Source organism: Balaenoptera borealis (assembly GCF_965194805.1).
Source record: "Balaenoptera borealis genome assembly, chromosome: 17".
Classification (NCBI taxonomy): Eukaryota; Metazoa; Chordata; class Mammalia; order Artiodactyla; family Balaenopteridae; genus Balaenoptera; species Balaenoptera borealis.
In genome coordinates this window covers 38,092,244-38,104,950 of record NC_138876.1, presented here as the reverse complement: position 1 = coordinate 38,104,950, position 12,707 = coordinate 38,092,244, and the positions used below count along the sequence as shown (strand labels likewise).

General features: G+C 49.6%; 1 protein-coding gene across 5 annotated transcripts in view; it reads left to right on the top strand.

The window, feature by feature from the left end:
• The window catches only part of MATN2 (matrilin 2), a 161,428-nt gene that overhangs the window by 124,573 nt on the left and 24,148 nt on the right, over positions 1-12,707 (top strand). For all 5 annotated transcript variants that reach the window (XM_082364257.1, XM_082364256.1, XM_082364258.1 and 2 more), the window contains exons 8-10: positions 6,057-6,179; positions 8,875-8,997; positions 9,266-9,388. In XM_082364257.1, coding sequence (XP_082220383.1) covers positions 6,057-6,179; positions 8,875-8,997; positions 9,266-9,388 — 369 coding nt within the window. The remainder of the gene's footprint in view (positions 1-6,056; positions 6,180-8,874; positions 8,998-9,265; positions 9,389-12,707) is intronic.

Sequence of the window (12,707 nt, the reverse complement as noted above, 5' to 3'; positions counted from 1 at the left end):
TCAAGCATCGGACGGGAATTTTAACTGAGAGCATTCGGAATGTGCAAACAATTAGATGGACACATCTAATTGTTTTCCATTAGACCACACATGCATGCAGTACGTGGGAAAGGCCAGCCTGGCCACTCCTCTCTGTGCTATTTACACCTTTTTCTAGGGGTGAGAGTGTCAGTGGCTGACTTCACCCAGGGAAAAGCACTCACCATTGGACTCCTTTGTGAACCCAAATCTCTTACATGGGGGATAATTAGATCTGGTTCAACTCAGACACTCATTGGAGTTGCAGGCTTCACTGTGTGTCGCTTTTGGAGGGAGAAGGAAGCGAGCTGGGCGTGTGGCCATCAGTGGAGGGGAACTGGTTTGAAGCTCTGCATCTCTTACAGTCGTCTAGGAGTCCCTCGCCCTCTGCCCCTCCCTCCACATCCTGCCTGGAGAGGCACTTGGAGTAAGAGAAGAGTCCAAGGCATGGACTGCACAGTTATCAAGGGAGGAGACAGGCCAAGAACAGAAGGACGAGTGCAGAGCAAGTGACCATTTGGGAGTAGTGTGACCATTGCCCACAGATAGCCAGTCTCAGGCTGCGACCCAGCCCGAGTCCCTAACGCTCATTCATATGTATTCAGTGATAGCTCCATTTCCTCTTTAGCCAGGTGCCCTACTTTTCATCCAAGAAAAATGGAATTTGTTTTTAAAACCCAATGTCCTCATCAGCCCTTCTCCCAGCATCCTGCCTCATCATTACTTTTTCCATTGTCTTTGCTACAAACCCAGCCCTCGACTCCCGAGGTCCCTCTTGAGAGCCACCTCGCCCTAATGCGCACACGCCGGCGGTTAGGGCAGAACGGAAAGTGAGCACTCACTCTCTCTCTCTGGAGCATTACATGGAATCGGGAAGCAGAGAAATGGGGCTTAAAATCTGGAGGTTGTTATTAGGAGTCTGAGGATACTGAGAGCATTAAAGATCTCAAGCGCAGGGTACAGCCATTCACATTTAATCGGCAGTTGATGGATGTGGGCTATTTTCAATTCTAATAAGAAATCTATTTTTCAAAGGAATTTGATGTCATCCAGTTTAACTGGAAAAAAAAAAGTTCAAGGCAGAATCCTACTGAAGAAAACAGTCTTGGCCAGGATTTGTTCTTCCTCCTCATCCAGGCATAATTTCTTTTTCTGGAAATTGCTGTCATCGACTTAAAGCATAAATTATTAAGGCAGCGACACAGAGACCGGAACTGGCGGTCTAGGCGGGGGCCCCAGGGTGGAATCAGAGGTGGGTGGGACCCGCTTGCTGGACTCCAGGATTGCTCACACTGGCACCATGGCTGAAACATCATATTCTTTTTTTTTTTTTTTTTGGCCGCATCATGCGGCATGCGGGACCTTAGTTCCCCAACCAGGGATTGAACCCGTGCCCCCTGCATTGGGAGTGTGGAGTCTTAGCCACTGGACCGCTAGGGAAGTCCTGGAGAAATCACATTCTAAACAGCTGGGGCGGGGGCCACAGGTTGAGCCGGGGGACGCGAAGGCTGGTCTTGGCAGTGTCACTCATGCTGGCCATGTGACCTTGGACAGCCTTGGACAGGCTGATTTGCTTCTCTGGACCCCGATTTCCCAAACTGAAGGAACACGACTTTCTGCTACATTTTGTAGCCTGTCCAATTTTTCTAAAACTTACTCTCTGTGCCACTCAGTTGGCATTACAATTTACTGTCTGGGTCACTAATCTTTCATGTTTTTATTTCTCATCTTCTCAGTGAGGTCTCCAGCTCCTTTGCGAGTTGGCACTCATAAGCGCTGTTTAATTGGTCATCTGACAGTCCTGCCATGTGACCTCGCAGGGTTATTGGACACTCTGGCTTTGCCAGATAAACCTACACCCAAGCCTGGCCCATGTATAGCTCATCACAGTTAGGGAGGAGACTGGACCAGATGTGGGGGGCATAGTGGGTAGTCAATAAATACAGATTGAATGAATAAATGTGTGAATGACTAAATAACATGTGAAGAATTGTGACTGAAGCACGTAAAGAAGGCAAAGATCTACAGTTAAACCTCTGCTGTAAACTACCATTTGGAGAAGAGGCATTTTTAAATTGCTGTTTGCCAGATAGCTGAGTGATAACCTCTTCAAGAACCTTCATGTTTTTTAATTTAATTATTGTGTGTAAATCTTTCTTAAAGACAATGTTGGCCCTTTAAAAAATTGTGTTAAAATATACATAACAAAATTTACCATTGTAACCATTTTTACAGGTACAGTTCAGTGGCATTAAGTACATTCATGTTGTTGTACAACCATCACCACCATCCAGCTCCAGAACTTTATCATCTCTCTGAACTGAAACTCTGTACCGATTCTCTCTCCCCCCAGCCCCTGACAACCCCCCATCCTATTTTCCATCTCTATGACTTAGCCTACTCTAGGAACCTCATATAAGTTGAATCTTACAATATTTGTCCTTCTGTGACTGGCTTGTTTCACTTACCGTAATGTCTTCAAGGTTGATCCATGTGTGGCATATGTCAGAATTTCCTTCCTTTTTAAGGCTAAATAATATTCCACATTATATAACAGAAATAAAAACAAAAATAAACAAATGGGACTTAATTAAACTTAAAAGCTTTTGCACAGCAAAGGAAACCATAAACAAGACAAAAAGACAACCCTCAGCATGGGAGAAAATATTTGCAAGTGAAACAACAGACAAAGGATTAATCTCCAAAATATACAAATAGCTCATGGAGCTCAATATCAAAAAAACAATCCAGTTAAAAAATGGGCGGAAGACCTAAATAGACGTTTCACCAAGGAAGACATACAGATGGCCAAGAGGCACATGAAAAGATGCTCAACATCACTAATTATTAGAGAAATGCAAATCAAAACTACAATGAGGTATCACCTCACGCCAGTGGGAATGGCCATTATCAAAAAAGCTAGAAACAATAAATGCTGGAAAGGGTGTGGTGAAAAGGGAACCCTCCTGCACTGTTGGTGGGAATGTAAATTGATACAACCACTGTGGAAAACAGTATGGAGGTTAAAAAACTAAAAATAGAACTACCATATGACCCACTACTGGGCATATACCCTGAGAAAACCATAATTCAAAAAGAGACATGCACCACAATGTTCATTGCAGCACTATTTACAATAGCCAGGACATGGAAGCAACCTAAGTGTCCATCGACAGATGAATGGATAAAGAAGATGTGGCACATATATACAATGGAATATTACTCAGCCATAAAAAGAAACGAAATTGAGTTATTTGTAGTGAGATGGATGGACCTAGAGACTGTCATACAGAGTGAAGTAAGTCAGAAAGAGAAAGACAAATACCATATGCTAACGCATATATATGGAATCTAAAAAAAAAAGGAAAATTGGTACTGATGAACCTAGTTGCAGGACAGGAATAAAGAGGTAGACATAGAGAATGGACTTGAGGACATGGGGTGGGAGGGCGAAGCTAGGGCGAAGTGAGAGTAGCATCGACACATATACACTACTGAATGTAAAATAGATAGCTGGTGGGAAGCAGCAGCGTAGCACAGGGAGATCAGTTTGGTGCTTTGGGATGACCTAGAGGGGTGGGATAGGGAGGATGGGAGGGAGACTCAAGAGGGAGGGGATATGGGGACATGTGTATGCATATGGCTGATTCGCTTTGTTGTGCAACAGAAACTAACACAGTATTGTGAAGCAATTATACTCCAATAAAGATCTATTAAAAAATTTTTTCGAAATAAAATTCTGCAAAAAAAAAAAAATTCCACATTATGTATATACCACATTTTGTTTATCCATTCATCCGTCAATAGGCACCTGGGTTGCTTCCATCTTTTGGCCTTTGTGAATAATGCTGCTATGAACATGGATATACAAGTATCTGTTCAAGTCCTTGCTTTCAGTTCTTTTGGGTATAAACCCAGAAGTGGAATTGCTGGATCACATGTAATTCTATGTTTAATTTTTTTGAGGAACCTCTATACTGTTTTCCATAGTGGCTGAATGCTGGCTTTTAAAAACAGTGTTTACTGAAGATAATTTCACTTTTCTCTGATGGTGTAATGAAGTGTAGGATTTGCAGGCCCTACACTATGTGGCCCCAAACTGTGGGACCCTTTGTGTTCTGTGTTTGCTTGGCTTTTTGTTTGTCTGTCTGTCTGTGGCCGGAGTTTTATTGCCGGGCCTGTTTTTCTTCACTGAAGCTCTTTACTTGTTTCCTGGCATTCAGTCTGTTCTGCCCAGGTAAGGCTGTTGATGAACTGAGAAATCGCACACAGCTAACAATATTCTGCCTCTGTCCTGCAGAAGGGATGAGGTACAGAGAGAGTGCCAAGGGGTCCGTGACCCTCGTGGTGGGATCTCTCCTCTTAGGCCAGCCCCTGCGTGTCGTGGGAGTTCTCTCCCTGTGCTCGGTCTGCACCTACTTCTGCCCGTGCTCTGTGCACGTGGAAAGTTCCACCCACCAGTCACATGGGAGGGCACATCATGGACCCTTTAAGGGATAGTCTGAGGTCCCTCGGGTGTGGGTTTCATTTCATTTCTTTTCATACATCTTTGTCTTTTCAGGAAGGGAAATCTTTCCTAGGGGCCCCAATAAATTCCTCCTGTGTCTCATTGGCGAGAACTAGGCATATTCCCAGCTCTAGACCAATCACTGACACAGGAAAACATGGTTGCCAGGCTGGCTTAGACAACTCATGACTCATGCCTTGGGGGTCAGGATTCTGGTTTCAAGAAGACAGGGTAATAGTTGCTGGCAAGGCAACCAACAATGTCTGCCACATCCCCAGGAAAAAGAACAATGCAGTTAAATGGATCCAGCTCAGCCCCTGAGGTTGCTGGTGACCATTTCTCACAACACCAGTCTCATAGAGGCCCTCCACAAGCTTATTTTATTTCCCGTTATACTTCTCCATCTCTCCCATTACCTTCTCTGGTGTGTGTGAGTTGCGGGGGGGGTGGGGGGGGGAACGAGGGTGGGGGGTGAGTGGCCTATCTTGTGGTTTTAGCATTTTCTACCAGAAAATGAAACTGCTAATTGGCTGCTGGTTGTGATGCTGCTTCCCTCTGCTGGCAGAAGCACAGCTCGGATGGGGGTGAATGTTACCATAGGACAGAGCCGCAACTACCTGGGCCGGCATCAGAGATGCGTCTTCTCCAGTTTCTTGATACCTTTGCTGTTATGCTCTCACCCAGAGCCAGGTTGAGCATTGGATCCTTCTTAATGCAACTGCCTTTTCCTGCCTCTCCTAAATAGCTGGGTATCTTGTAAGATCAGCTGTTGTGTATTCTGTCTTGTGCTGTCCCATGTCACTGTCAGATGTCACTGCCAACAGCAGCTCCCTACATGTTTTGAGCCCTAGTTATCAGGTTAACTGTAAGAAGAGACTGAATTTTCCCAGCTTTTCCATCTTTCTTGGGGGGAGATGGGCTGGGAACTATGGCGCTCAACCCATTTCACCAGCCTTTTGGCCATCAAATGGGGAAGAGACCTATGCTGGAGAATGCGAAGGTTCGCTGCAGGTGCCAGGTTCTCTTTCAAACAAGCACATGGAGAGCAGGAGCTGTTGTTTCCATCCTATAGAGGAGTGGTCCCTAAGCTTTTTGGCACCAGGGACCGGTTTTGTGGAAGACAATTTTTCCACGGGCTTGGGGGTGGTGGGGTGGAGGGGGATGGTTTCGGGATGATTCAAGCGCATTACATTTATTGTGCACTTTATTTCTATTATTATCACATTGTAGTATATAATAAAATAATTATACAACTCACCATAATGCGGACAGGAGGCGGAGCTCAGGCGGTAATGCGAGTGATGGGGAGCAGCTGTAAATATAGATGAAGCTTCGCTCGCTCGCCCGGCGCTCACCTCCTGCTGTGCGGCCTGGTTCCTAACAGGCCACGGACCGGTACTGGTCTGTGGCCCGGGGGTTAGGGACCCCTGCTATAGAGCATCTTACTTACTGTATATTTACTGTGATGGGCTGACATCAGCCCTTGGAGAAGCCCCGAACCTGAAGTAGGGTCTGCCCTTTCTCCCCTCAGGGATCAACTACTGTGCGCTGAACAAGCCGGGCTGCGAGCATGAATGCATCAACACGGAGGAGGGCTACTACTGCCGCTGCCACCGGGGCTACACCCTGGACCCCAACGGCAAGACCTGCAGCCGTGAGTGTGCCCGGGGCAGGGGCTCTGATGGGAAGGCCAGGTTCACACACAGGTCCCCAGGCTCGCTAGCAGCCAGTCACTTTTGAGGCCCCTGGGTTTCCAGTGAGCCTGACGGTCCGACAGGCTTGACGGTCCGACAGGCTTTACGTTCCTGGCCTCAGTTTCATCACCTGTAAAATGGGACTATTCATGCCACCTACCTCAGAGATTGGATTGTTTAGTACCACATACTAGACGTGTGACCCCAGGCAAGTTATTTAAGTTCTCCAAGCTTTGACTTCCCCATCTGTTTAAAAAAGTGAAGATAATAATAGTATTGGTCTCCTAGAGTTGTTAAGGGGAATAATCAGGACCATTTCAGTCTCTTAGCACTGTGCCTGGCACAAGGAAAACATACAGTTAAAGATAATAGTTCATTATTGTCATGGAGCCTGGCAGAGTAACCAGTGCTGGCCCCAGGGTGAGACAATGGGACGGAGGAGACAGACCTCAGAGAGCACTTGGGCTACCACAGAGCTGATCTGAGGGCAGAGCTGAGAAACATGGGACTTTTTATGAAGACTTTTCTTAATTTTCTTTTGTAAGAGGCACAACAAAGCTCCATTTGGTGATGTAAATGCACGGAAACGTGCAGGCTTTGCCAGCTGGATGGCTCCGTCGTTTTTTATGAGGCACAGTCTCCACTGGTCCAGGCCAGCGGGGGTGGGGGGCGCATGACACTGCGGTGGATGTCTGTGACCCTGGTGTGCTGGAGAGGGGTGCAGTGATGTGACCAGCACAGAAGGGGCCCTTTGTGTCGCTTTCCACCCAGCAAGCCGCACATCTGCTCCAGCTTTGGGGACAGAGATAGATTGTGAATGAGAATACTGCAGCTGTTCAGCATTTGGACCTTAAACTGCCCAGAGGGGAAGTTTCACAGATGAAGTATTAGATAGAGAGCAGTCCTCAGGAAAGCTGGTGCACAAAGTGCCTCAATTAGGCTTTCTAAGGATCGATCTCGGAAGTCAAAGAAGTTTTGAACCAGAAAGTTGGCACTGCTCTGCATTTGCCTCTGGAAGTCTCTGAGTCCTTATGAGAAGCCAGTGGTGAGCAAGAGTCCTTCCACTCGTCAAGAAGATGCCCTGGGGAAGATGGATCTGTGTACAGTCTGCCTTCTTCCAGGAGTGCGGGGTCTGCCAGCCGACAGCTCTGGCAGGTGTCCCAGGGCAGGCTTGGCATGACCTGGATGAGCCCACCTAGAGCCCCAGGGGCCATGACCTGCCTATCCCTCCCAGTATGCCTTGCGGGAGCCTAGAAGCACTCAGAGGTGCGGCCAAAAGAGGTTGAACCATCCTTTCTCTCTGGGATCTAGTAAGAAGGACCGTCCAGTCAGCTTCAGGAAGGTATAAACCAAGCCATTTCTTCCCAGGGGTCCCCAGAGAAAGGCATGGTATCCTCTTCCCCATGGGGGCTCAGGGAGCCCCCAGGCCGTCATGACAGGAAGCCCTTACAAGGCACCTGCTCTGTGCAGGCACGGCCGTGAGCACTTTCCAGGCACTCGCTCACTTTACCTGCACCGGAGCCTTATGAGGCATCGACATTCTTATCCCTATTTAAAGATGGGGAAACTGTGGCACAAAAAGATTAAGCTTCCCGGGGGTCACGTGACTGGTAAATGGTATAACTGAGATGTGAATACAGGCCTCTGGCTCCTGAGATCCTGCAAGTGTTTGCAGTAGGCAGATCCACTGGTGGAATGTTCCAGAAGGCACCAGTCCCAGGCCCTGTGGGAGTCAAAGAGGCCCACCCGATGGCCCTGCACAAGGCCTCCAGTGTCTCTCCAGTCTCTGGGAGTGCGTTTCCTCCATCAAGGAAATCTGGGAGGCAGCCTGCAGGGCTGTCTTGTGGGAGCCGTTCACCGCAGCTGTGTGTCTGTTATCCTAGCGGGGCCAGCTGCTCAGGGCCCCGGTGCCAGGATCGGCCACGCATGCAGGCCTTGGCTTTGGTTTGTTTTCTGAATCTGGGTGTCCTGGTTATGGAGGGTAACAACACTTTTTCATTTTCAGATGTCAAGAAACTACACAATTCTTCCCCAGCAATGTACTAGTAATAATAAGCGTTCAGGAAGTAATTACTGTACACCAGCTACTGTTCTGAGGGCTATAGATGAATCAACTCCTCTCACCACGTTCCTCTAAGAAAGTAATCGTCAACCCCATTTCTCAAGTCATGAGATGACGGCAGAGAGGCCAAATGATGGCCCAGCATCCCGCGGCTGGGAAGCGGTGAACGTGGGATTGGAGCCCAAGTAGTTGGGTGCGGAGCCCTCATTCTGATGCACTGTTCTGTCAGCTGCGGGCTGTGGGCTCAGCAGCTCGACTTTCCTGAGGCTGGCTCTCCTCTCTGTGACAATGGGGATGGCACCCGCTCTCAGCGTTGCCCCGGGATTGCAGGTGATGCGTGCCCAGGCCTGGCACAGAGGGCTGCTGTCATTACCACCCATGACAGGAGTCGTATGCACGTTACTCCTCAAAGAAATGCGAAGGAAAACAAACAAGGCCGTGGCACAGGGTAGAATGAAACCTTCCACGTCACTCTTTTTGAAGTGAAGTAGCCCAGCAGGGGATTCCCGGGAGGTGGTTTTGTTTTTTGATGCCCCCTCGCTGGTGGGCGCAGCGCCCTTGGTTACGGTCTCTTCCGTGTGTGATTGCCTCAGGGGTGGATCACTGCGCCGAGCAGGACCACGGCTGTGAGCAGCTGTGCCTCAACACCGAGGACTCCTTCGTGTGCCAGTGCTCGGAAGGCTTCCTCATCAACGAGGACCTCAAGACCTGCTCCCGTGAGTCCCTTCGTGCTTCTCTTACAGGGAAAGGTTTCTGCAACAGGCGTGAAAAATGTGACGACTGCAGAGGACAGCAGGCCCCCTCTGTCCCCTGCTTTTGGCCCCCCGGAGAGCGTAGGGGTGTCTCCTGGGGACTGCGTGCCTTCCCGGTGCAGAACCTGGGGCGGAGGTGGGGGGGTGGGGTAAGCACGAACGGTCACTTGATTCCCATCCTCAGTAGCCCAGGAGCCTCGAGGACATCTCACCGGGCTGTTGGGTTTTGCAGGAGTGGATTATTGTTTGCTGAGCGACCACGGTTGCGAATACTCCTGCGTCAACACCGACAGATCTTTCGCCTGCCAGTGTCCCGAGGAACACGTGCTCCGCAGTGATGGCAAGACCTGTGCCAGTGAGTGTTCTGAGGTCGGACGAGCGGGACTTGGTACAAGCGATCGTGAGTGGGGGGCACTGAGGACAGGGGCCACCGGTGTGTCCACACCCCAGTTTTCGTGGGCGAAAGTGTGTGAAAGCCTCTCCCAGAGATTTCAGCGCTGGTGGCTGCTTTCTCCCCCTGCCCCGAGCTCCTTTCCCCACTGCCTGAGACGGCTGTTTGCTATTCCTGTCTGCCTCGTGGTCATTTTGGAGCTGGCACGAGTTATAATAATGCGGATGCATTACTGACTGGGGACTTCAGGCGGGGCTCTGTGCTGAGCACATGCTTTGTCCGGCCTCAGCCCCGTGGAATCCCCATCTTCCGATGAGGTAACTGCAGCTCAGATTAAGTAAAGAGCCTAAGGTTACCAGCTATTAAGTGATGGGTTCAAACTCTGGGCTATGTGACTCCAAAGTCAGTTCTGGGAGAAGGGGAAGCTGCTGAGACCCTCACCCCCAATCCGGATAATCTGGCAGCAGATGGTGATGTTTCCTGGGTACATACTTCCCTGCAGCTGGTCCCAATTCCTGTCTCCATGACTTTAAAAAAAAAAAAAAACGACTCCCAGATATTCTTCTCTTCTTCACTCAAGAATGCTGTGTCTTCTGCCCTGCAATCCTGTTTCCAAGTTGGCCTAGATAAAGATTAAAAAATAGTCATTTTGAGAGAAGGGATCAAAAGTGGAGGGAAAGGATTGTAATGTACCTCGTCTGTCCTGCTGGTCTTTCTGGTTATAGGGCCGACTTCCCTGACCCCTGATACAATTGTGGCCACAACTTGTCCACCTTTTTTTTTTTTTTTTTTTTTTAATTAATTAATTAATTTATTTATTTTTGGCTGCGTTGGGTCTTTGTTGCTGCGCACGGGCTTTCTCTAGTTGCGGTGAGTGGGGGCTACTCTTCGTCGTGGTGCGCGGGCTTCTCATTGTTGTGGCTTCTCTTGTTGCGGAGCACGGGCTCTAGGCGCGCAGGCTTCAGTAGTTGTGGCTCGTGGGCTCTAGAGCTCAGGCTCAGTAGTTGTGGCGCACGGGCTTAGTCGCTCTGCGGCATGTGGGATCTTCCCAGGCCAGGGCTCGAACCTGTGTCCCTTGCATTGGCAGGCAGATTCGTAACCACTGCGCCACCAGGGAAGCCCTGTCCACCTTTTTATATCGTCTGTTCACTTGGGCAGGTGAGCTGATTGCACAGCTGGGTGTGCCTCTCTAACTAGGCAGCCTGTGAGAAAATGTTTCCCCCATTTGGGATAGAGTCTTGAGTCTTATGGCTTGCTTGTGGCTGCCTGCCCAGCTGCCTCCCAGCCCGCTGCTCTGGCCAGCACGGCCAGCAACACCAGCACCAGGACGGGCTGGGTATCGGGGTGCAGAAAGAGGGTGGGTGTGTCGAATTGTATCTACCTTTGACTGCAGGCCAAAGCCAGAAGCACACTTTTTAACTGGTTTGTTTTAATTCTCATCATCTTAGATTATTCATGCCTTTCTTTGGTCCTCCCCATTACTGTGATGACCAAGAGCTGACCATAAGATAGTTGCAGGACTTCTACGAAATTCTCAGGGCCCTTCCAGACAAATGCTACTCCTTCTCCTTACAATCGCGTGCCCGTCCCCCTCCCTCCCTACGTCCACATCTGTTATGGCCACTGACACTTTTAAATGTTGCCCATTTTCTCATTTATGGTGTTTGTAACTAATGATACAGTGATATCATCCACATGAGTAAATGTTCAACAATGCCGTTAGAAGTGAATTTTGATAAGTATTTATTTATATATGGTGTGTCCATATGAGATGTGAGATGATCAGATGGGTTAGAATTATCCTGTCCTCAGGCAATGGTGGTATGTAAGAGATGCACTTTACCCATACATATCTGTTGAGCTCGTCCCCTAATTGAAGACTCTCTGTCTGCCCAAGGATGATTCAGTCTAGCTGACCTGTCCTGAAATAATGGGCTGTGTTTTCGGTGTGGCCGTAGTTAACTGGGGTTGGGATGTATGTTTCCCAGCTCTATGCCAGATCACAAAGAGCCTGATGCCATGACTGCATCTTTTTTGTAAATCGTGCTGGGCTGTGGATGGGGAGGCAGCTGGGGTTCAGCCAGGCCTGGCTCAGGAGCTAAGGGTGTCCTTGGCCCTTCATAAAGGCAGCCTCCACTTAGAGCCTTGATAGCAGGTGTCCTGAAGAACACTTCACTCGCTTTTTGGAAGGTTCTCTGAAGCATGGAGAGCAAGCCCAGTTTCCCAGGGCCCAGGAAGGAAGTAGACACAGTTATGCCCACACCCCTGCAGGCACCTTGGGCTCTCTGGCCTCTAGAGTGACGCCCATCCTCCCTTCCTCTAGGTCCCCTGGCCCCCAAGCTGTGTTTGCCTGTAGAAGTCTTCCTTGCCTTGGAGGGTTGTTCCACAGCCTGGGGGGTAAGGTGGGGAGAGGAACGGGGGAGTCTCTTCTACAAGCTGCAGCTGAGAGGACTCCTCCCATCTCTACCTCCTGGAAATTTCCCTGAGACAGACCTCGTACAAGGGCATCCCAGCACCAGGAAAGACTCTGTAGGCTAGATGTGCATGGAACACACAGCCCACTGCCCTGCGAGCTCCTGGAGGTTAGAGACCGGCTCTTATTCGGACCCTGAGTTCCAGGCCTGGCCCACAGGAGATGCTCTATAAAGTTCAATGAATGAGAGAGTGAATGGACAGAGACCACCAGTCTTTTCATCCTGTGGCACCTGGCACAGGGTCCACCCCTGCCCAGTAACCTTCAGTGGCTCTCCACTGTCTCCCCCAGTTTCCAGTCGAGTGCCTTGATTTGGCAGTGGTCGAGAACCCCTTCCTCCCCTCCTGAACCCCACCCAGGTCTTGCCTGCTCCCTCCAGTTCTTTAGGGGGGCAGCTCCCCTATCCTCTGAGTAAGCCCTGTACCTCCAGCCCATCCTGTCTCCACTGAGGACAACGTCCCTATCCCACCCTGCTGGCGGAAACCCAGCCCAGGGCCAGCATCACCTCCGTGGGGAGCTTCCTGCCCCTCCCCCCTGCTGGGAGCAGCTCTGTTCCACCCACTGCAGGTAGGCTCCACTAGGACCTCTCATGGCCCCACCTCGCCCTGTGGCTGTCTGTGCCCAGATCTAGAACCAGCGTGGCAGAGTAGAAAGAACACTGAACTGAGAGCCCAAAGACTGGGTTTAAATCTTGTAGCTCCCATGCTGGGCAAGGGAATTGACCTCTCTGGATCTGATTGTTCATCTGTAAACTGAGAATGATCATTTCTGCCTCTCTCTCAGGGTCTCTGTGTGGCACAGGGAGAGACA